The sequence below is a fragment of the Entelurus aequoreus genome, linkage group LG01 (genome assembly GCF_033978785.1).
Source record: "Entelurus aequoreus isolate RoL-2023_Sb linkage group LG01, RoL_Eaeq_v1.1, whole genome shotgun sequence".
NCBI lineage: Eukaryota > Metazoa > Chordata > Actinopteri > Syngnathiformes > Syngnathidae > Entelurus > Entelurus aequoreus.
Window position 1 is genome coordinate 39,609,517 of NC_084731.1, and position 25,606 is coordinate 39,635,122.

At 41.0% G+C, this 25,606-nt stretch overlaps 1 protein-coding gene across 3 annotated transcripts in view; it reads left to right on the forward strand.

The window, feature by feature from the left end:
- Positions 1 to 25,606, forward strand: part of LOC133651933 (rho guanine nucleotide exchange factor 4-like) — a 100,247-nt gene that overhangs the window by 1,138 nt on the left and 73,503 nt on the right. For 2 of the 3 annotated variants that reach the window (XM_062050199.1, XM_062050209.1), the window contains exon 1: positions 21,417 to 21,895. In XM_062050199.1, the coding sequence (XP_061906183.1) occupies positions 21,763 to 21,895 (133 nt within the window). In that variant the 5' untranslated portion in view covers positions 21,417 to 21,762. Of the gene's footprint in view, positions 1 to 1,316; positions 1,447 to 21,416; positions 21,896 to 25,606 lie in introns of those variants that run through there. The other variant, XM_062050191.1, reaches the window with a different exon arrangement.

Consider the following 25,606-nt stretch of genomic DNA (forward strand, 5'->3'; position numbering starts at 1 on the left):
TTTTAAATTCAGCTTGAGAAATGTTTAGTCATGTGCAAACTAACAGTGAAGATGACTTCTCTACTACTCAGAAATATTCATTTAGGCCGGCTCCTGGCATAAACGCTCTATGTAGTTGTTTAGGGTAGTGTTGCCAACTCAGCGACTTTCTCACTAAATTTGTCAACTTTCTAACTCAAATGTTTTGGAGACCTGAAAGCACCAGCGGGTGCTGCCCTTACGCCTACAATGTGCCAGCTGTTGTCAGACAGAAAAAAGATCCCCACCCTTCCATGCCCAGACTGCAAATGAAACATGTGAAAATAGAGCTGCTTTGAAAAAAAAAAAAAAAAGTCTTACAACTGTGACTCGGGCCTAATTCTATCGTTCATGTTAATGAACCAGCCAGTTGGAGAATGTCACAAACCTCCAATCTTTTGATCAGTTTCGATTCTCTTGTGTTTAAGAATGTAAAACAAATTGCTCCCATGATGAGGTGGTGACTTGTCCAGGGTGTACCCTGCCTACCGCCCGAATGCAGCTGAGATAGGCTCCAGCACCCCCCGCGACCCTGATAAACGGCAGAAAATGGATGGATGGATAGCTGCATTGCTAGCCACCAAGAACGAGCCGATTTTTACAAGTTAGAATGCAAAAAAAAAAACTTTAGTCTTCTTGTCTCTCATAATGATTGTAAACGATAGGCAAAATTCCAAAAAAAAAGTTCAGCTCTCCCTTAAACGCCCTGAGAGTTCATTGCTAATTTAGCATTGCTTCAAACACAGTCATTGTGAAAAACGGACGTATTTATAAAACAACCGTACTATTAAACTTACATTGTAGCCAAACCTTTCCCCCAAATATATATTGTCTGAAAAACATTTGTTTTTTTTGTAGTTTTGTTTTTTTACCATTTATTGTGCTTTGTTGACTTTTTTGATTATTGCCCAAGTGGCATTGTAGTTTTGAATTGGCTTAATGGTGGTAAGAAATAGTGCCACTTTTCCTTCCTTCTTGGATCTATCAAATAATCAACCTATTTGTTTTACCTTTTCATATAAACTTTGGACATTATCTGGAATATAAACACGTGATTATTGAACATATTGGATTGAACTGAATTGTAGTTGTCAATTGAGTATGTTTGTGTATTGTTCATACATGATAGTTTATAGTAAAAAAAATATCTTTACATAACTTATCAAGTATTAATGATACATTTTTGCCTGTCCCAGCAAAATAAACTACTTTGCTGACAATTAAAAGTAGTAAGACTGCATTCTGTAAGTTGATACTGTGATGTGGCTTATTGTAAATAATATTTTTCATTCTTACAGACTAAAACCAGAGTTACCGTTGGACCAAATCAGGCTTTCAGGCGATTGTCCTTTACGGATCAAAGTTTATGTCGCAGCCTTCCAGTCGGTCTGGATAACCTTGGCAAAGGAAGTCTCCTTTCAAACTCATGTAAGTTTCTGTTCTTTTTCCACCTCTGAGGTGGTTTCATTGCCAATGGTGAATCTCAGCCCAAAACATAATTGTTAAAAAAAAAAATGTAGCTTCTCCAAATTAGTGACGGTTAGATTATATTCAATGAAATGGTGCAATGAGTGGGCAACATGCCTCCCCATGCACAATGGCTGTAACATGATGACGGTGATTTGCATCACACCCAGAATATAATCACTTGTTTATTTTCCCATTTCTGACTTTCCCTGAAAGTTTCATCAAAATTACAATCATATCATACCTTTTAAAATTAAATTGCTAACAAACAAAAAAAACCAACAGACAAATTTTAAGGTCCAACTAGGGATCTGATAGGCCCCGCAGATGTTACCCCACGCATTGGCAACTATTTGAAGCAGTGTCTTTTCAAACTGTTGTACGTGTACCACTCGGGCACCATCTAGTCAGGGGTGTCAAACTCATTTTAGCTCAGGGGTCACATGAAGGACTGGTATTAAAATCATGGCATTAAAACTAAAAAATAAAGACAACATCATATTGTTTTCTTGTCTTACTTTGACCAAAAATAGAACAAACACATTCTGAAAATATTACAAAAAAAATATGGAAAAAAATACTGCCTGCGGTAAAGTTTAGATCCATGAAGGAAATAAGAAAGTAAATGAAATGAAATGTTTATAACTGAATAAATGTACATTTGCCTAAAAATGTGTTTTCTTTTGTATTATTTTTTAAATGAATTAAGAAACGTTTATGACAAAGGTTTTCCAAAACGCAATATAGAATGTGAGCTATAACAGGATAATGCATACATTTATCATTTGTTTTCAAAACGGTTACAAAAAAGTGGGACCCTAAAAATTTACTGTGGGACCCCATTTTTATGACTTGATGGGGTCCCTGGGACTACAGACCACGGATTGACCCAAGTTTATTTTTAAAACATTAAATGGTTGATATTCAATATTGGTATTCCGCTTAGTGGTTGAAGGTCACAACATTTATTGTTTACCACATACAGGTCAGGAGTACATCATGCACAGACTCAATATATAAGTACTAATTTGGACAACCTTTCCAACTCATGGCCCGATTAATCAACAAACAACACAGAACGTTAAAACGTGTGATACAAAAACACACAACTTGTCCATTGAACTATGTGGACCTTATAAAAAAAAACTAATAGTACAATACATAATTCAAAATACACCCATTTAACCCATTTACTATAGACATGATGGGTAATATGCAAACTGATCTCCACACTTGGACATGTTTGACACAATTTAGTTGCTTGAGGGACATCGACAGAAAATAGATCAACTATTTGCATAACTAGATATTTCTGATGGATTACAAAATTTTAAGAAAATCATCAGGAAAGTAAACAATGTACACTGTAAACCCGAGCAAGTTCAGAAAACTCAAAATTTTTGATGTAACTGATTACGTAAAAACTTTTAAGTTATCATAATAAATGTTTTGAGTTACAGTATACTTAAAAAATGTGTGTTCAGTTGACTTAATTTATATTCTAAGTTCAATTTAACATTTTAAATGATCATTAACTTAATATTTATGTCTTCTTCATACTTAAATGATCTGATTGAATATACTTATAAAAACTAAATTACATGGACTTGAAAAAAATAACTGAATACAATGTATTAATATCAATAGTATCTACTCAAAATATTACAGCTTTATGAACTCAAAATATTTACTTCTTGCCGACTTAATGTGCAAGATGCCCTGTTTTTAGAGAGCTGTGTTTTCTGAGAGGATCTGTCCCCCAAAGACATGCCAAAAAAAAACTAAGTGTGCAAATTCAGTTGTGCAGATTGTTGTGTACATGTAACTGTAGAACTATAATCATGTATGTATGATGGTGCAAGAGAAACATCATCCATGCAATAAAAGGTTCTTGACTAAAGTGTTACTGTCAAAATTTCAAAAATTTATTAGGGTATAAAACAGTACCTTAAAACCTACCTTTTCAAAAGGCAATAACAACTGTTACATTTTAATTTTTTATTTTCTCAGAACAGGCTTAGTAAAACAGTGAAATGTCAAATAACATTAAAGTGCAACACCTAGATTCAAACTTTTTTCTTTTTTTTTTACAAATATATTTTAGCAGCCTATTTTGAATCATTGGGGATAAACAAACTTCCCTTTCTCTGCACTGTATTTTCTCAAGGGAGAAAAAAAAACTTATGAAAGCAGCAGCACATACATCTAAATTTGTGCAAATGAGGAAAATAAAAAAACATACCAAATAAAACAAAAGAAAATACAATAAATAAAAGAAAATATGATATAAATAAATAACTGAATCATCATTACAACTGAGGGCTGACTCAGATCAGTGAGGTCAAGGAGGCAGTACAATAAAATTAACAAAATATTTACCTCTCATTCTAAACTTATAAAAAGCCCACTGGGCATACGCAAAAGTGCTTTCAACATTTGAACAGACATGTCTATCAAAATCAGACATGTTAACAGTAGAACAACATGGCTGTAATAATGATGCTGATCTGAACCACATTTATGCATGGTTAATGAGTGCAGGCATGCATTTCCCAGCTTCTTTACTCCTTTAACAACTCATTTTTCTGGTAGAGTAGGCAAGGTTTCAGTGCTTTGTTATCATCCAGACACAGCAGTACTTTCTGGATGAATGTGAATGTGTGAGTGAGTTTCTTTGGATAATCTAAGTGTAATGCATATAATAAACCAAGCAGCACCACAAATGCATCAGCCAACCTGGGAAGCTCGCTCATAACAACTTTATCCTCTATCACGATGGATATGTTCTCCGGGCTGAAGCTGCTGGAACCAGTGGAGTCAGGGGCCACAGAGAGAAACGCCAGTGGTGTGTCAGTGGTCTCCATTTCATCCTCACCCTGCAAAACACAAGAAAATCAATTATAACCAATCCAGAAGGATGTCACACAATTCTTGTATGTAGAGCCAAAACATACAGTATGCAAAGTCCCCCTCTCCTCCTCCTCCTCCTCCTCATCTCATTTGCTCCTTCTTCCTCCACCCCTCCTCTCCTTCTTCCTCCTCCTCAGCTCCTCAAATCTCCTCTCAAAGCACAGAGAGATCAGTCTCTGTGTGTGTGTGAGAGAGAGAGTGAAGCATAACTCTGGCTGCATAGACATACTTACATTACAGGTTTTGTAGAATTCAGTGTCATCCTCCCGGAGATACACTGGAAGTCCATGAAGAACCAGAGTGTGTCGCATGTTGATGTCATGTTCTTCCTAGATTGAGAAACAAGAAAAAATGCCTGCATGCCCAGTCTGTGTCACTGATATAACAATGTACACTACCGTTCAAAAGTTTGGTGTCACCCAAACAATTTTGTGGAATAGCCTTCATTTTTAAGAACAAGAATAGACTGTCGAGTTTCAGATGAAAGTTCTCTTTTTCTGGCCATTTTGAGCGTTTAATTGACCCCACAAATGCGATGCTCCAGAAACTCAATCTGCTCAAAGGAAGGTCAGTTTTGTAGCTTCTGTAACGAGCTAAACTGTTTTCAGATGTGTGAACATGATTGCACAAGGGTTTTCTAATCATCAATTAGCCTTCTGAGCCAATGAGCAAACACATTGTACCATTAGAAGACTGGAGTGATAGTTGCTGGAAATGGGCCTCTACCCACCTATGTAGATATTGCACCAAAAACCAGACACTTGCAGCTAGAATAGTCATTTACCACATTAGCAATGTATAGAGTGTATTTCTTTAAAGTTAAGACTAGTTTAAAGTTATCTTCATTGAAAAATAAGGACATTTCAATGTGACCCCAAATTTTTGAATGGTAGTGTATATGCTTCAGTTATGTTAAAAACAGTAATCTATCTATCTATGATTCAGCAGGATGACTGACTACTATCAAGGCATCTGTAATCTGCAATGACAACACATATGATCAGCATTGTCCCCATGAAAAAGTCAAACATAAACTTACCTCCAAGTCATAAATTCTCAGCATCTCTTGCAGTGCCTCTGCTCCCTTTCCAGTCATTGAGGACTTCTGTCCATACAATGCAACTAGTTTTGGTGTGTAGCGGTCAAGTTCACAGTAGAACTGGTTGCGTAGATTCACATTTGTAATACGATGAAACTCTGCAAACACCTGTACAGATATACATATTTAGGTGTAAAAACAATGTGGAGTTGTCAGATATTTTCTACATGAAATGTTAAATATCAATTACTTTTATTAACTATTACTTAGCATGTATCCTACACACATTCACAGCGTCTAACAAAAGATAGCCTAAGTTAACTGTATTGAACTTTTGAAACGTTAATTTACTCCGTTACTCACCAGCTTCAAGCGCGAAACTTTCAAATTCTGGAGTCGGGGTCCCCCGGTACACAAAACACAGATAAAAGACAATTTTACAATAGCACGGCTGAAAAATGACCGTCGTTGTGTGGGTTTTTTGACGCTCTTTTCCACTTTTCTTCGCTCCCCGCTAGCGTCCAGCCATCTTGAATTTTCTGGATACGTGACGTCGGACGCTAGGGGTAGTGACGTCAGACGTCACGTCCCCTCACGCACGCCCGTTAACTTAGACTTTTCAAGTTGAGAGACAGTGTTCACTTACACTTACTAACCGCTGTGAACTCAAAACGCTACTATTCGTTAGGAAAACTTAATGTTTCAGTGTCGGGTGAACTAATTAACTCACTTTGGTTTAGTTGACGGCAATAGTTATGAGTTTGTAGAACTGTTCGGGTTTACAGTGTAGGAATTGTTCACATACTCTTAATATTCAATGTTTTATCGTTTGTACTTCATATTATAGTGGCAGGCAATCTTAAGCGGTGCACACATATCCGGGTGCTGGCATTCTTTATTTATTGATGATGGCCGACGATGAGCAGCCACGTTACAGACATCCACGGTCCTTTACTTAACGTAAGTCATCTTAGTTACAATATATTTTTTACACAAGCATATTTAAAGTGTTTTCCTGCCAACACAAAACAGGCGCATTCATGTGTTTTGAACATTATTTCAGTCTCACCATCTTTTAATATTCCACCGTGATTCTAGTTCTACTCAGTCCAGATAAAAAAAAATTTGTGCAAGTACTCTTAAAGGCCTACTGAAACCCACTACTACCGACCACGCAGTCTGATAGTTTATATATCAATGATGAAATCTTAACATTGCAACACATGCCAATACAGCCGGGTTAACTTATAAAGTGCAATTTTAAATTTCCCGGGAAACTTCCGGCTGAAAACGTCTAGGTATGATGACGTTTGCGCGTGACGTCAAGGGTTGAAGCGGAGGTATTGGGATACATTGTATCCCAATACAAACAGCTCTGTTTTCATCGCAAAATTCCACAGTATTCTGGACATCTGTGTTGGTGAATCTTTTGCAATTTGTTCAATTAACAATGGAGACTGCAAAGAAGAAAGTTGTAGGTGGGATCGGTGTATTAGCGGCTGGCTACAGCAACACAACCAGGAGGACTTTGAGTTGGATAGCAGACGCGCTACCGTGAGTACGCTGCTTTCTTCCAAACATTTGATCGCTTGCCCGTCCGTGCATGGCGCTATGTGCATGTCACGTACGTAACTTTGGGGAAATATATGTTTCTTGCCAACTCTGATGGCGGCCGGGGTGTCGTTGAAAGCTACAACGCCCGCCGCCGCGCCACTGTCCTCATCTTGACTTCCTCCGTCTCTGGGCCGCCGACCGCATCGATGATCGGGTGAAGTCCTTCGTCGCGCCGTCGATCGCTGGAACGCAGGTGAGCACGGGTCGTGATGAGCAGATGAGAGCTGGCGTAGGTGGAGAGCTAATGTTTTTAGCATAGCTCTGTCGAGGTCCCGTAGCTAAGTTAGCTTCAATGGCGTCATTAGCAACAGCATTGCCAGGCTTCGCCAGGCGGCACAGCATTAACCGTGTGGTTACAGGTCCAGAGTTTGGTAGTATTGTTGATCTTCTGTCTATCCTTCCAGCCAGGGGCTTATTTCGTCTGCTTCTAGATGCAGTTAAGCACGATGCTATCACATTAGCTCCGTAGCTAAAGTGCTTCGCCGATGTATTGTCGTGGAGATAAAAGTCACTGTGAATGTCCATTTCGCGTTCTCGACTCTCATTTTCAAGAGGATATAGTATCCGAGGTGGTTTAAAATACAAATCCGTGATCCACAATAGAAAAAGGAGAGAGTGTGGAATCCAATGAGCCCTTGTACCTAAGTTACTGTCAGAGCGAAAAAAGATACGTCCTGCACTGCACTCTAATCCTTCACTCTCACGTTCCTCATCCACGAATCTTTCATCATGGCTCAAATTAATGGGGTAATCGTCGCTTTCTCGGTCCGAATCGCTCTTGCTGCTGGTGTAAACAATGTGCAAATGTGAGGAGCCCTTCAAGTTGTGACGTCACGCTACTTCCGGTACAGGCAAGGCTTTTTTATCAGCGACCAAAACTTTATCGTCAATGTTCTCTACTAAATCCTTTCAGCAAAAATATGGCAATATCGCGAAATGATCAAGTATGACACATAGAATGGATCTGCTATCCCCGTTTAAATAACAACATTTCATTTCAGTAGGGTTTTATAGGCACACTGTGTAATATTTTTAAATTATTCTGTTGCCAGCAATGTAAATAGTGCATTTGAATGAGGACCTAATTGGTCTAAACTTAAATAAAGGTTTATAAAAGTTTATAAATGTTTTTCCCACCAGAGAAATCTCAGGAGTCTTGGTGTTCTTTGACAACATGAAATTGATGGAACATTCTCTCCATGTCACACATGATGGCAATAGGGCCTTTTCTAAATCAGCATAACACTCCGATCAATGCGTTTGTTTAGATCTGGCCTAGTTAGAAGGTGATCCTCCAGAGATGTTTCTTTGAATCAAGCTGAACAGTCAAAAACCACTCAAATCTTTCCAAGCTTGTGGGGGTTGTCAACCCCATTATGTGGGATGTACCATGCTGCCTTGTTGACCAGATCCTGCTCTGGAATCTGTTCTGCATCTCCGCAGGTTATAATGTCTTCCATGAATTTGACATACCGTAATTTCCGGACTATAAGCCGCACCTGACTATAAGCCGCAGGGTTTTGATGTGTAATTACCGTAGTATATAGGGGTTCCTGCTACCACGGAGGGGATTGTCGGGACAGAGATGACTGTTTGGGAACGCAAAGCGTCCCATTTATTAACAATAAATCTTTCAATCATTCAATCAAACTTTCACATCTTTGACATGGCGAACAGCATTCGTGCAGAGTACAAATAATACAACGGTGCAAAGTAATACAAAGTGCTCACCTGTACGTTATCAAAATAACCAGCCTACCGGTATATGAAAAGTCAGTCTTTAATCATTGTGTCATCGTCTTCCTCCTGCGTACTAAAACCACCGAAATCCTCTTCGTCGGTGTCGGAGAAGAACAGGCCGTAAATAAGCCGCACCCTTGTATAAGCCGCAGGGACCAGAACGAGGGGAAAAAGTAGCGGCTTATAGTCCGGAAATTACGGTACTCTTTGTAATACTTCTCATCCTTCATGCCGGACTGGCTGCTTTCCAAGTCAAATGAAAATCGCTAAGGTAACTCCGCTCTTCAAAAGTGACAGCAAACACGCTTTCACCAATTACAGACCAATCTCTCTTTTGCCTCAGTTCTCAAAAATCTTAGAGAAACTATTTAACTCTCGACTTAAATATTTTCTTGAGAAGCATCATATAATCATTGACGGTCAGTATGGCTTCAGGTCCAAACGAACAACCTTAATGGCAATAACTGAAGCTATTGAAGAAATTACTAATGCACTGGAGCATAAAAGATATGCAGTTGGTATATTGATCTAAAGAAAGCCTTTGATACCATTAATCATTCAATTCTACTAGATGAAATGGAAAGATATGAAATTAGGGGGCTGGCTGGTGACTGGTTAAAATGTTATTTAACAGGGAGGGTACAGTTTGTAAAAATTGGTACATTTTTATCTGATACTCTTGGCATTGCTTGTGGTGTCCCCCAAGGGTCAGTGTTGGGGCCAAAACTGTTTAATGTGTATATTAATGATATGATATGATACATCCAAAGTACTGAAATTTATACTATTTGCAGACGACACAAATATATTCCACAGTAGTGATGACTATAATGAGCTCATAAATACAGTAAACACAGAACTAAACATAGTAAAAAAAAATGGATGGATACAAATAAATTATTTTTGAATATAAATAAAACTAAGATAGTGATGTTTGGAAATCGCAACATAACGTCTGAACAGAAAATAAGTATTGATGGTACACAAATTGAAATCGTAAATGAGAATACATTTTTGGGAGTAATAATTGATAGTAAACTATCATGGAAACCTCATGTCAGACACATTAAAACAAAAATCTCCAAAAGCCTCTCAATTATAAACAAAGCAAAACTATACCTCAATGAAAATGCACTCCGTACTCTATACTGCACCTTGGTACTCCCATACCTTACATACTGTGTTGAAGTATGGGGGAATACTTACCACAACACAATTCATCCTCTGATCATATTACAGAAAAGAGCAGTGCGGATCATTCACAACGTTGGTTATTCAGAACATACTCATAATCTGTTTATGCAATCAAAATTGCTCAAATTTGATGACCTTGTTAAATATAATACATTAATAATCTTATATAAAGCATTTAACAAATTATTGCCGCCTAATCTACAATGTTTTTTTGTAAGACGAGTGCAGGCTCATAACGTGAGAGGTTTTGGATATTTCTTATTGCCAAGAGCTCAAACCACTCATAAACATTTTTGTGTGTCTGTATGCGGAGTAAAACTATGGAACAAACTGGATTTACAACACAAGCAATGCCAAACTATTAATCGATTTAAACTATTATACAAACATGGGGTCTGGTTCAAATATAGAGATGAGGGTCTTTAATTTGACCTGCTGTTGTACTCTGTCTCAAAGTGTTAACATGTGCTCAATGTTTCCTTACCATTATTGCTATGTTGTCTATTACCATTATTGCTATGTTGTCTATTACCATTGTTGGCATTTTGTCTATTACCATTGTTGGTATATTCATTATTCCTACATTGTTAATACAAATTATTGTTACAGTGTAATAATTATTGTTACCTGTGGTAATGCCACTATGATACAACATCTGTATCATAATCCTTAAACAAAGTAACAGTGAAACTCATGTGAATAATCACTGAATGGAGAACTTGGGGTGGGATTAAATAAATTATCTTCTTCCCACTCCCTTTCAGGCAAAACTGGACAATCATGCATTACATACTATACATTACCTTTTGCATTATATTAATTTATATTATTATGTGTTGTCAACTTTGTACTTTTTTATGTCATTGCCTGAAATAAATAAATAAATTAATGAAAAATGAAAAAAAAAAAAGAAATGAAATGAGTCGACGTCCCAATAAAGACAATCTGTGTTCAGCGTATTGTTTGTTATTTGGGAGATTCGGATTGTCTGTTGCCTTTGGTCACCTTTGACATGAACAGAATTTCTTCCTAAGAGACCGAAATGTTGTCGGTTGCATGCTCAGAAAAATCTGATTCCAAGGTCTTTATTACATTGTTTGGACTGACTTTCTTTACTTGTGTTCTGCGTACAAAGCGTACTTCTTGCTTCATCTCTACATGTGGCTGTGGAGTCACTTCACGAACAAGGATTCTGTGACCAATGGGATCACCAGGATTTTTGGACTTGAAATGAGCAATCTGTTAATTGTGCGAAAAGATTGGGTTTATTTTCCTGCAAGAACTTCTCTTGGTAGAAGGGCTTGTTGGCAATTGTAGTCGATAAGTAGGCCGACCTCACATTCCAGCATCGGTGTTAGCTTGTCTGCCAGCTTTTCCAGATTAGGGCACTCCAGTGCGGTTTTAAACATTGGGATGTGTGATCTATCAACTGGGATAAATTCTCTTGCAATTTTCTTTTTGTGCTTATATCCTCTGACTTGCAGGTTTAGCAACTTCTCTCAAGGTATAACAGTTGACTTGTTAGACATAATTGACAGCTGTAGCCTGTCTTTACTTTTATCGGTATCAAGACTTTGGGCTATTTAATCCAAGATAAAGGACGTCTCACTCTGAGAGTCGAGGAGCGCATAGACTAAAATGTCTTTGTCTGGGTATTTTGTTGACGAGATCCGGACAGGTAGTTTAGAGCATGTCAGCTAGGGATGATGTTTGATAAGAAATTATCGAGTTCGAGCCTATTATCGAATCCTCTTATCGAACCGATTCCTTATCGATTCTCTTATCGAGTCCAGATAGGTGGTTGTGTATGGAAAAAGACACACAATATTTGGTTTAACAAAAGCTCACTTTTATTATATAAGAAAACAATTTAATCTAATAAATAAATAAATATTGACTGTTACCCCCTAAAAAAATTAAATAAAATAAATAAATATTGACTGTTGTTACCCAAAGTATATTAAGTGGGATTTTTCAGAAAAACAAATATATACAGTAACACAAAAACAACCTGTCTCTGTGATCACTATAGGTGTATAAATAATAATATAGTGTTAAATAAAATCAGTCCCTTGGGCACAAAACTGAAAATAATACAGCTTTCCAAAAAGTGCAATTCTGCTGCTATTTGACATAACTGTTTGTTATGATGCTTTGACATTTTTGCACTTTATTTCTTTATTGAAAGAAAATTCTATGAAGAGAAAAGTTATTTGCAAATGTGGATACAATGCTAAAAAAAATGAAAAGTTAAAGCTAAAAAAAGAATGACACTTTGAGTTAACATTATTTCCTTATAATGAGCTAGGGAAGAAAACAACTACACTACCCAGCATGCAACGAGAGTGACGAGCATGCGCGGTAGCCCCGAAAAGTGTTGTTGCATATCGTCACCCGGCAGCTAAGAATGAGCACGCTGTGAAAGTAAACGTCAAGAACTCAGCCAACACGCCTCGTCGGCATTATTTATAATTAGACAGACAACACATATACAGTGTGATTTTGTTTTGTTTACAAGGAAAGCAAAACGAAAGTTAAAAAAGGGAGATGTCATATATGTATGTGCTGCGGTTGCTTTAAGAACGTTGCGTCAGCTGCCGTAAAGGAGGTACGTTGCTAGCCTGGTTGCTATGTTTCCGATTGGTCGTAAAAGTGTTGGTCATGTGTTTGTACCCTGCTCAAATCTCTCAGTAAAGTTATTCATTGGATTATACCTTTTGTTTTGAACTTTATTACACCTTGGAGCGCTTTTTCCCGTCCATTTTTTTCCTGCTTTCGTTATCTGCGCCTAATGACTGAGCTATGTGACGTCATTTCTTGTGATGTCCCACGGGGCATTTCTGGTCGGGACGGGATTCGTTCCCAGGGATTCGAATAAAGAACCAACTCTTTTTCTTTACTGTAGTGGTCTCGATAACGGGTACCGGTTCTCAAAAAGGGATTCGAGTCCGAGGACTCGGTTCTTTTCTTATCGAACAACCGGGAAAACCGGTTTCGAGTATCATCCCTAATGTCAGCATACTTGAGGTTTCTTGAGTTACTCTGTTTGATATTGCAGTTGCTGGTTTGTCTTCATCTTTAGTGTCTGCTTTGTACTTGTCTTGAGAATTATCTTCACTCCTTGCAGGCATCGTCTTTGTACTTTCTGTGAACTTGTCGTCATGCAGACATGTCGGATGTCTCTTCTGACATTTTTCACATGCTCCTTTTATTGCATTTCTTTGAATGATGTCCAGGGTTAAAACTTCCAAAACAGAAACTTTCTGTCAGTGTGAACTTGATGCGATCTTGAAGTGTTTTTTCTGCAAACTTGAAAATGTATAAAGTGTATGGCCATTCTTCTGCAGAAGAGACAGTTAACGATATTTGAGGGACCTGTGTATGTTGAGTCTCTTGAGTCTGTCGTTAATGTTTTTGCTTCTGTGACTCGACTGAGAGAGCGTCTGGGTTTATTTGTTTCCACACCTTTGAGTGCTTGCACTAATGCTATAGAGTCACAAGATAAGTCAGCTTCAGTGGGTACAAATTCCACAAATGTGTGAAACGATGGATACTCTCCACTGTTTGTCGTATTTTCATGGCTGTGCAGTTCCATCTTGTGGTCAACCAATCTGGAAGTTTTAGCAAAAGTCTTTGAATTTCCATAGTCATTGAGAACTTCTAATGTCCTTCTGTGTGGCATTGCAGCTTCACAGCTTACAAGGAAGTCGGCAAATTCTCTCAGCTAATTTCCATCATTAGAGCGTACCTTTGGCCAACTGTTAAGCTTGTCTTGAAGCATTTTTCTATGATGAATAGCTCTCCAAAACGTTGTTCCAGCACATTCCAAGCTGAATCATATGCTTCATCTGTGCCTACTAGTACTAGGAGAAATCGTTAAACTGCTCTTTTAGCAGATCCTCCGAAGTACTTCCTGAGATAGTACAGTTTCTAATTTTTTGGTATGTTCTTTCTGTTGTAGTGCAACCATGGGAACTTCTGTAGTTTGAGGAATAAATGGTGGACTTGATGCCTTGAGCATTTTAGTTTCGGTTTTATTTGGAACTGAAAAAGGGTATGGTGTGAGAGGGATTGCTCGAGTTTCACTTGCTGCTTTAATGCTTTGGGATGAACTGTAACTTTCAGAAAGACTTTCGGCTTCAGCATAAATCTTAACTTTAGCAGCATTACAGTTTTTAACATCTTCCAAATGTTCGATTTTTCTGTGCTGCTCTTCCAGTGCTTGCTGCCTTGCCAAGTTCTCACGCAAGTTCTCACATTCCATCCTTTGTAGTTCAGCTGCTTCTTTCTCCTGCTCCTCCATCACTGCTAGTATTTCCTAAGATGCAGCTGCTTCAGCTTCTGCTTCTACTCTTCTCAGTGCATGATTGCCTTAAACCACCGCTGGACCTTTGTGATTTTGTTCTTGATTTTGAACTTACCGTTCCTAAGCTCAAAACTCAAAACTCTAACCTACTTGAATATTACTTATGAGATTACTATGACTGTTTGGTTTAGTTCTAAATAGCTTCTTTCTTACTTCAACTTATAAATCCCCTTGTAACTTCACATTCAGTTTGACTTCAATCAAAATGTGCAAACTTTTCACAATCAAACATAAAATGCATCCCTTTCATAAAAATATGCTAGACAAAACCGACATTTAAACTTGACTTAAACCACCGTTGTTATTCTTTTAGCACAGTCCCTTTACTACTTTTTAACTTTACTTCTTCCTAATAACATTAAAATATGGACTGCTTGTTGTTTGAGAGCGAGGAGCTGGGTAAATGCACCATCTTGTGTCAAACTTCGGTACCGTCACTCACTGCAGCTGCCGACGTTTTCATTGTCTTTGATGAGCTCTTGCCGTAGGTAGAGTTTTCACTGTAGCTCCATCACGGCTTTTCATTTACGGCCGCTTTGTTGTCTTCTTAAACGCCCTGAAAACTAAAAACACGACAAACAAAAAATTCAGACACTTTACATGGTTACAAACAACGTGATTGATAAAAGAAAATTTCCTTGTGGCCACCTGCCACTTTGGTGGTCCTTGGCGAATAATCATTGTGCCTGTGAGTTCTAAACAAACATTATAATTACAACATCAAACAGCAAATAATACATTTAGTGTTACAAAAAAGTGACGAATACCTTTTACACAAAGTAACTTGTCGTAAACACACATACAGTAATGGCAGCTGAACTAACTAGCGTCCACCACACTGTGAAACACTCCTAGTCACTTTTCATAGACAAAACTTAGAAATAAAAACAGCCAGATGGTTTCCTTGGGGCTAAAGCAGGACTGATTTTGGTAAAAGGGACAAAACTGAAAACATGTTTTTTCATTTGTTATATTATTTGTTATTTTTTCCTGGACAGTTTTGATTTAAATTCATTATTTTATATCGTTCTGGTCGAACGAGTTTGCACGGGACGCATTTTCTGGTGTTGTTGCACTAAGAAACTATGGATGTATAGATACTGCTGCATTGCTGAACATTGGTGACCCTGGCGTCAGTCCCGCTGAAGTTTCCAAGACTGAACAGAACATTGAACGGTGCAACATGAATTGCTCTCAAATTGCCAGAGTTTTGGGAGACGTCCACGGCAACGTGGTTCGCACAGGCAAAGAGACTCAATTCGCCCTTCTTGGTATTACGGACGCCATGCGCTATTACCACATTGTTTTGGCATTTGGGAGCTCCGTTGCAGCCAGAGCAGTAACCTTAATCACATCTCCTCCTGCCATGGATAAATATGCGGGGCTCAAGGCTTACCTCTTTAAAATGTTTGAACTGTCACGGTCAGAACGAGCTCAACGTCTCCTTGCTATTCAGGGCATGGGGGACAGCAAACCCTCTAAGCAGTTGGAAATGGTGTTGAACCTGCTGGGTACAGAGGAGCTGAATTTCCTCTTCATAGAACCGTTTCTGCGACACATGCCACCACACGTCCAGACGGCACATGCTAATACAGTTATTACTGATCTACGCGCTCTGCAGAGCAAGCGGACCGATTATTCCTGGGAACTCAGCACTTCACCCCTGACATGCTGTTACCGGAGTGCAGTCAAACGCCGATGGGGGGCAACAGCGGACACATCCACCGATAGCCATGCCAGCCCTGGTTTGTACTACTTTCACGCACGTTTTGGTGCCAGGGCTAAAATGGGCTGCTTTCCTTGCAGTTACAATGCGGCGGGAAAAACCAAGGCCTGCGCTCAGTAGGGGCCGTGAGCACAGCCACAAAGAGCTAGTTGCTGTTTGTCAAAGACATTTTTGGGGCGCTGATTCCTCTGTGGCGCCGGCTCCCAGAGGAGTGTCCCGCCAGCTGCAGAGGACGACGCCACTGGCAGGGTGCTTTGCCCACTCTTGACTTCCGCCAACAACACCACCATCCAGCCATATGGCACAAAAACTGTGGACTTATGTTTTGGGGGGGGTCAACGGTTAACAGCCGAAATTCCCTTACACACTCCTCTGTGGAGATTTTTTGTGTGACCCTGGGCTGTTCGTAGATGTCAAGAGCGGCTGCCTGGTGGACACGTTAACCTCCTCTTTGTTTGTGTGTGTTCGTGACGAGGGCACATATTACGGTCTCCCAGCTTAGAAGGCGACAAATACCAACAGCTTCTTGGTGGGTTCCCCGGTCTGACACAGCCCACCTTCTCGGCCGCCACAACTAAACATGGGATCGAGCACCACATCGAGGTCAAAGGCCCCCCCTGCTCATCCATGCAAGGGCTCGACGGTTTAACATGGAGAGACTGCCGGCTGCTGTCGGTCAAGCAGTTACTACTCTCTATTCTATCATCAACCAGATTCAGAAATAAAACACAGTATTTCTTTTTATTATGAAAAAAACTAGGTTTAAAATAAAAGGTGGCTTTTAATTTGAAGTTTTACAAACAGGCTGTGACAGGGAACAACTCCAGGTAAGACACTCCCACAGAGTTTGTGTACATTGTGATTGAATTGAAGTCCTAATTCACCAACCTGGAATGCCTTGGTATCATCAGCCGTTCAGATGCTCCACATGGTCATGAAGCCAGTTGTGGCTGTCATCCGTGCGGCGACTAGTGCCTTCTAAATGATGCCACCACGCCCAACTGCTACCAACACATTCAGGACTTCTCTGCGCATCTGGCAGGGAAGCTCCTGTTCTCTAAAGTGGACTTGGTAAGGGGTTACAACCAAGTCCATGTGCACCCTGCAGACATCATTAAAACTGCTATAGTGACTCATTTTGGGTTGTTTGAATTCCTCAGGATGCCTTTTGGTCTGAAGAACCAATCCTTCCACCGGTTGATGGACTCTGCGCTTAGAGACATGCCCTTTGTTTTCGTCTGCTTGGACGATGTCCTTTTCGCCAGCTCCTTGGAAGAGGAGCACCTGACACACCTGCTGGACATCTTCACGTGACTCGACCACCACAGCCTGACCAGTAACCCAGCGAAGTATGTATTTGGAAGCCCGTCCATCCAGTTCTTCGGGCACCTCATCAGCAAGGATGGGGCAACCCCCCTGCTGTTGAAGGTGGAAGCCGTTTCCGCCTTGCCCCGCCCATACTCGGCCCAAGGGCTTCGAGAATTTCCCGGGATGGTTATATTTTTCCACCAATTCATCCGTCAGGCTGCCCACATAATGCGCCCGCTGTACGAGACCTTTAAGAGCAGGACCCCCAACCAGGATGTCGACTGAACAGCCTAGAGGGACAAGGCGTTCAATGACACTAAGACCGCGGTGTGGCAGGCCACCATATTTGTCCTCCTATGCCAGGAAGCCCCAGTCACTCTCACTACTGATGCATCCAACTACGCCATTGGCGCTGTGCTGGAGCAGTGGGTCGACAGCACTTGGCACTTGCCCTTTTCAGCTGCCAGCTAGTTTCCATAGACCAGAAATACAGCACCTTTGACAGCGAGCATCTGGTTGGCAACCTGCCACTTCCCCGTCATTTTGGAAGGCCGTGAGTTTAGAGTTTTCGTGGACCACAAACCCCTTACATTCTCTGTGTCCAAGGTGGTCAAGCCATGGGCCGCCCGCCAAACAATACCAGCCGTCATTCATCTTGGAGTACACCACGACATCAGACACATCACGGGCAAATACAACGAGGTCTCCAGAAGGATCGTCAGCACGCTGCAGCTGGGTCTTTACTACTTACGTATGAATGTAGAACAGGCCTACGGCCGCGGAATTCAGACACTCAAAGACACTGACTACGCCTGGAGGAAGTTTCAGTCGGTGACTCGGGTCAGGCTCTGGTGCAATCTCTTAACTGGCCAGCCTAGGCCCCAAGTTCCGTTTGGCTGGCATCTGTGTTTTTTTAGGCGATCCATGGCCTCTCCAATCCAGGCAGAAAGGCCTGGGAACTGAAGAAAGATGTGCGGGCCTGGGTCAACTCATATATGGCCTGTTAACGCACAAAAGTGCTCCGCCACACCAAGGCCCCGTTGGAGCAACTTGCTCGACTTTGTGGGCCTACTTCCCTCTTCACACGATTTCACCTACCTCCTCACGATGTTGGACAGGACAACCCGCTGGCTGGAAGCCGTTCCCCTAGCATCAACATTGTCCACTGACGTGGCCCAGGCATTCATCAGCACGTGGGTCACACTCTTCGGAACCCCTTCGGACCGGGGTGCGCAGTTTACCTCGAAGATCTGGAACATAGTCGCTGGGGGCCTGGGGGTCAGGCTGCACCGCACCACTGCATACCACCACCAGGCCAACAGGTTTTGTGAGCGATACCACCGCTCCACGTAGGCTGCCCCGCGTGCCGGTTTGACTCACGGCAACTGGGTGGACAAACTCCCCTGGGTCATGCTAGGCATTAGGACCGCCCCCAAAGAAGACCTGCAGTCCTCTTCTGCCAAGCTTGTTTATTGCCAGGTGCTGCGAGTTCCGCGGGGGTTTCCTTCCAGACGCCAATACATTCTGGTTGGCGGCCGGGCAGCAGTCTTCCCTGCTGGAGGCCACCAGATCATTCACACTCTCCCCCACGTCACAGCAAGGTATCCCTTTTTCTCAGGTGCACACCAGCCTGTGCTCAGCGGAATTTGTCTTCATTCGTCATGACCGTTGCAACGCTTCCGTACAACGGTATGTTTAAGGTTCTACAGAACGGGGATAAGAGCTTGGTCGTGGACGTTGGGGTCAGACCTGAGACTGTTTCCATTGATATGATTAAGCCAGCCTACGTAGATGTTTCCAGGCCATTGGAATTTGCCCGGGCCCCACGTAATTATTGCATCCCTAGGTTCAACAAACTCTTAAAACCAGAAGTCAGAGTTGAGTTACCTTAGAGTAGAAAACCTTCAATGTCGGGTTCCAAAACAGTGGACTGTTATCATGCATGGGCAGCGTGGCGAAGTTGGTAGAGTGGCCGTGCCAGCAATCAGAGGGTTGCTGGTTACTGGGGTTCAATCCCCACCTTCCACCATCCTAGTCACGTCCGTTGTGTCCTTGCTCCTGATAGCTGCTGGTTAGCACCTTGCAGGGCAGCTCCCGCCATCAGTGTGTGAATGTGTGTGTGAATGGGTGAATGTGGAAATACTGTCAAAGCGCTTTGAGTACCTTGAAGGTAGAAAAGCGCTATACAAGTATAACCCATTTATCATTTATTATTTATCTTTATCTTTAATGTGTTTTTTTGTACACACATTAAGTGGTGTCATTTTTAGTTAGTGCTACTTTTGTGGGTAATGTGACACCTTTAGTAAGAATGGCTTGTGCACCACATTCTATTAATACCACTGTGGCCTCTAAATGTCATCTGATATATATGATGGATTATGAATGGGCGATATGGCCTAAAAATCTATTTTGTGATGTATATTGCAGCCTCCTGCAATAAACGATATATATAAGCATATATTATTTGGAATGCAAATGATAATAGAAGCATTTCAAAATGGATTACAAATTTTCTTATCAGGGCTGCTGATGTATGTGATAACGTCATTTTCAGTTGTATTATTTTCTCAAACCTATTATATTATTCTCCAGTATAATAATATAATATAATAATGATAATATACTGTATATCTGATAGTATATATCTGTATCATGAATCAATTTAAGTGGACCCCGACTTAAACAAGTTGAAAAACGTATTCGGGTGTTACCATTTAGTGGTCAATTGTACGGAATATGTACTTCACTGTGCAACCTACTAATAAAAGTCTCAATCAATCAATCAAAGTACTAGCTAATTTACTGTTAATAGCTTGCTATTTTCTGTTGTAACATGGTTCTATCTACACTTCTGTTAAAATGCATTAAGCACTTATTATTCTGTTGTTTGGATACTTTACATTAGTTTTAGGCAATACTACAAATGTGGGTATCTATCCAATACCAAGTCAAGTTTCAACATCATGGAATTAATCAATTTTGATCACAATTATAATCAGACAAAAACACAGGATGGTGGTCTAACAATATCAGTTAAATATTTAAAATTATTTCCCACCATTGGCTCTTATCTAAATAATTTGTTTTTTGCCCCTATTTACTGAGTTTGTAAACAATAACAACAATATTGAAATAGGTTTTGATGATAAAGTATATAAATCTAACCACTGTAGTATTGACTATATACTGATACCATTCTTGGTATCTTTACTGTCGATATTTGTATTAATCCGTCCACCTTTTTTTACATATTAGGGATCCAGCTTATGGTTGCATATCCTGCTAAGGTGTGTAGTGTAGCATGTTTAGATATTCCTCATCCTTCAGTGATGATACCTGTAGGAAACATAGTTAATTTGCTGCCATGGAGGCGAGGATTACTGCCTTAGAAGTGGCTCTGCACTGTGGAGGGATATCAGCCGCTAGCAACATTGCTACATTGCATTGAGGACGCGTTCGTTCGCTTGTCGCTGTCAAATTTGCGGGACACAGCTCAAATGTGTCATCGACATGCATTATCACAATATGCTGATGGTATTAAAAACTCTATCGTCCTTTATCACTTATATCATATATTGTCTACTCTATACAAGGCAACCCTATGATGTACTGTATATGCGATTGTGTTGATGGACAAGGTCTATAGAGGTTTCTTTTTTTCAACAAATTTGCCATATGCTGATTTTCAAATGGTCCCGCGGGCCAGATGAAATACCGCCCTGGGCCAGATTTTGCCCGCGGGCCGGGAGTTGGGCGGATGTGCTTCAAAGGGTGCACGCATCAAGTCTGACTACCCCTATTAGCGTGAGACAGGACAGGCTCAGCCCCTCCCTCTTCTATTAGGTGGATCATTATCTGGAGGCAAACCCTCCCAAAATGGACACAATGGAGCATCAGAAACGCCCTATAAATCCCCCAGTGATGTAGAGAGAGAGAGACAAAGAGAGACAGAGAGAGAGAGACAGAAAGAGAGGGAGGAAGAGAGGGAGAGAGAGAGAGAGAGAGAGATCTCTAGAGCGAAAGAAGCAGAGAGCAAAGAGGAAATGTATGTGAGGCAGTCAAGCACAGAGAAGGGAATGGAAGCAAGGTTGGCTCCTATGATGTTGCCTTACGTGCATGGAAGGAGAAATAACCAAGTTGACAACTGAAGCTTGTCTCAGAAAATAGAGCCGCGTCGTCTTCCTTCATCTCCATGCTGGCAGAATAAACCTTTTTTGTTCAGCAGCCGTGCTTTTCTTCGTTGTTGCTTAGTACCTTTCACTGCTTTGTTTTTGTGTGCATGCGGACCCAGCGAGGTTGACAAGGGGTGGCAATCCTGCTCAGAGAGAGCTGGTATAGCAGCCAGACAGGAAAATTGTAAGACTTTGGTGGAGTGCAATGGTGGACAGCATGGTGGACACTGGTGTCAAGATTGGTGGATGCATCAGAGGGATTGAAGGTAGCCTGAGCGGCACTTTGCGTTGTGTGTTGTCTCGGTGCTGGAGCTGGGAGAGTCTCCACTCCACCACAGGTAATTGAACTTTCTCCTTTCGCTACATGTGTAAATGTGTGCATATAACATCATAACATCATGGTTGTACGACAGTAGATGTTGGTGGCTTTTTCCAGTATTGTTTGTGTGTATCAGCTGGTCATGTACAATATAATCTTCCTATAAATATAATCAACACTTATTTGTCCATAGTGACTTTCTAGCATTTTGTCCACTTTGAACAATCAGTCAAATCAAGATGTGACGTAGGTGTTGACTAAGATTTCCAATGTATTTACTGTATATTGTCATTTAAAAATATTTACATCAGAAATGCACTGCAGAACAAAATGCAGTAAATAAAATAACCAGGTTTAAAATAGATAATAAACATGTAAGAACAAGTGTATTTGAAATGCTATAAAATAAAACAATCTAACAGTGACACAGGCTAATTTCACGTTTTGAATTTCATTGTGTCCGTATTGAATATTGAACACAATATACATTGACTTACAGCTTTGATTTAAGAGCTTCCACTAAAAAAAATACATAATTTACCATTTGTTACAGACTGGAGCAGAGGTCTTCAACGTTTTCCAGAATAAAACTAGTCCTAAAGGTACCTTGTTATTATACAATATTTTTTACATTTCGGTGTGTTTGTGTTGGTCTTCACTCCAGGATGCAGAGTCGGCAGGCAAAGTTCAGGTGAAAATATGTTTATCAATAAAAACAAATAAATAGTGCAGCCAGGAAGTACAAACAAAGCATACTGTAGAGAAACAATAACAAAACAATGACACAAAGTGTTATGGCTGGCTGTGGGTCGCAACGACAAAGGGGGAGACGAGACTGAAGTAAAACATGCAAAAAGAATATTTAATATAACAAAAACGCATATCAGAATCAGAAATACTTTATTAATCCCCAGGGGGAAACTTGAGTGTTATTGTTGCTCCTTATATATACAGTAATTAGAAATAAAGAAGGGGAAATAGAATAAGCAATATAATACAATTAGCAATACAATAAACAAAAGTACCAGTAGGACTACCATGATATGTACAAAATAGACAATCTAAACAATATGTACATGATGAAATAACCAGAATGGCAGTGTGAGACAGGATTCGCACATTATTAAACATAAACGTGTAAAAATTTAATGGAATATTGCGCAGCTGTGGGGTTTATTAAATTTGTCCAGATTAATAGACAGTATCCACGACTATTGGAGTGATGCATTCTAAAGTTTGATGGCCCCAGGCAGGAATGTCGCGTTCAGTTTTGCACCGTGGTGGGATAAGTCTAAAGCTGAAAGTGCTCTTGTTTTGGACCAGCCCATAATGCAGTGGGTGAGGGACATTGTCCAAGATGCTACGCAACTTCAACAGCGTCCTTCTCTCTGAGACTGTCGTCAGAGAGTCCAGCTCCACCCCAATGATGTCGCCGGCCTTGCAGATCAGTTTATTGAGTCTGTTTAATGTCCAGTTTACACTAAGCCTGATAAGGTTATCCATGGTGAATCGCACCTAACCTTATCCGTGACCGTTTAAGACCCCCGCCCCCCTCCGTCTGCCGGCGTAACGTGACCTAGTACGCATGCACGAAGAAAAAAAAAAAAGCGTCAATCTGCTCAAGCTCTCCAGTAGATAACTTTACTTCACTGTGAAGTTATTTAAAAGAGCTATATTATAAATTGTTTGCTGTGCATTTTACATTTGTTTGCTGTTTTGCGTGCAAGTTTTTAAATTAATATTTATCTCCTTTGAACAATATCCAGTGTTGTGGTATTTCAATTAACTAGAATCCAGTGTGCTGTGGGGCCCTATTGTAGTGAATCACACCTGAGCCATCATAAATTAATCAAATCTTTAATCGACATGAGAAAGTAGACAATGCGATAAACTGTTTGGGACACGAGGAGATGGTTCCATCTTTCAGTTGCGCGCTAAATGTGGAGTTAGCAAAGTTGCGGGCATCATGCACACTGCCTGGCCATTTCACAGTCACATCCATAAAGCAATATTTGTAGTCACACACTGCCTATCACGATCACATCCACAGGAGGAAGGGACCAAGTTTTCCGGTAAGTAGAATCACAGCTGACTGTTTGAAAGTTCTCTTGCCGTCTGAGATGTGTAGTATCCGAAATAGCTGCAATCGCCCGTTGCCTTCACTTAAGGTATTGATTTGTGATTTCCAAAAGCGTCTGTACATGTACAAGAAGGAGAAACACGGGTATGTCTGCATGATCCGCATCCATCTTTGTTTTGAAGCTGGCTGTGGCGCGTTCTTTCTGATGTCACTTCCTGTGTGGGGCGCTGACCTTTTGGCGTCACTTCCTGTGTGGGCGCGGTCTTTCTGGCGTCACTTCCTCTCTGAACTCACTTTGTAAACGATCAATGAGTCCATACAAAGCTAAATGCCGGAGATTCAAGAAATACATGGCTGACATGCCCGTGTAAAAATTTGTTCGAGGAGGGGGACCTTAAACGATGGTTTAGTGTGGCTGAAACGGGGCTTATGCTAAATAATTATTCGTTTAAGGGGTTAAACGACTTAGTGTAGACATGGCCTAAGTATGTGACCTTCAGCCTGCTGCCCCAGCACGCCACAGCAAACAGGATTGCTCTGGCCACCACAGACTCATAAACATCCTCAGTATCTTCCTGCAGATGTTAAAAGACCTCAGGCTCCTCAGGAAGTAGAGGCGGCTCACGCCCTTTTTGTTGATGGCCTTCGTGTTCTTAGACCAGTCCAGTTTATTGTCAATGTGGACTCCTAGGTATTTATAGTCCGTAACAATGTCCACATCAACCCCACGGATATAAACAGGGGTGCCTTCTTCCCCCTCAGATATACCACCAGCTCCTTAGTCTTTGCCACGTTGAGCAGTAGATGGTTCTGCTCACACCTTACAACAAAGTTACCCACCACAGCCCTGTACTCCGCTTCATCACCCTTGCTGATGTATCCAACCACAGCCGAAACATAACAAAACTTATGAAGGTGGCAGGACTCTGTGTTGTAGTGGAATTCTGTGTTTTAGAGGGTGAAAAGAAAGGGAAGTCCTTGTGGGACCCCCGTGTTGCTGACCACTCTGTCTGACACACAGTGTGTAAGGTGTTCATACTGCGGTCTGCCAGTCATTTAGTCAACATGAGAGGAGCATCCACCTGCATAGTCGTCATCTTCTCAGCCAGTAGAGCCAGTTTGATGGTGTCAAAACCACTGGAGAAGTAAAAAAATATGACCCTCACAGTGCTGTCCGGCTTTTCCAGGTGAGCTTGGACACGGTTGAGCAGGAACCTGATGGCATCCTCCACTCCCAGTTGGGGCTGGTAGACAAACTGGAGAGGATCTAGATGAGACCTGGCAATCGGCCGAAGCTGATCCATGATCAGCCTTTCCAGAGTCTTAATGATATGTGACGTCAAAGCCACTGGTTTTGTAGTCCTTGGCGTCGCAGGGGTGTGGTGTTTTTGGAACGGGAACGATGCATGACGTCTTCTACACCACTGGGACTCTTTGGAGACTTAGGCTCATGCTGAATATGTGATGAAAGACTCTACAGAGCTGGGGGGCACAGGCTTTGAGCACCTTAGGGCTGACACAATCAGGACCCGCAACTTTGCCTGTGTGGAGTTTAGTAAGCTGTCTTCTTACATCTTCTGCAGCAAAGGACAGTGTGGAGGCGGTAGGCCGGTTTGGGGGTAATTTGTCTGATGAGGGAGGGCTGTGGGA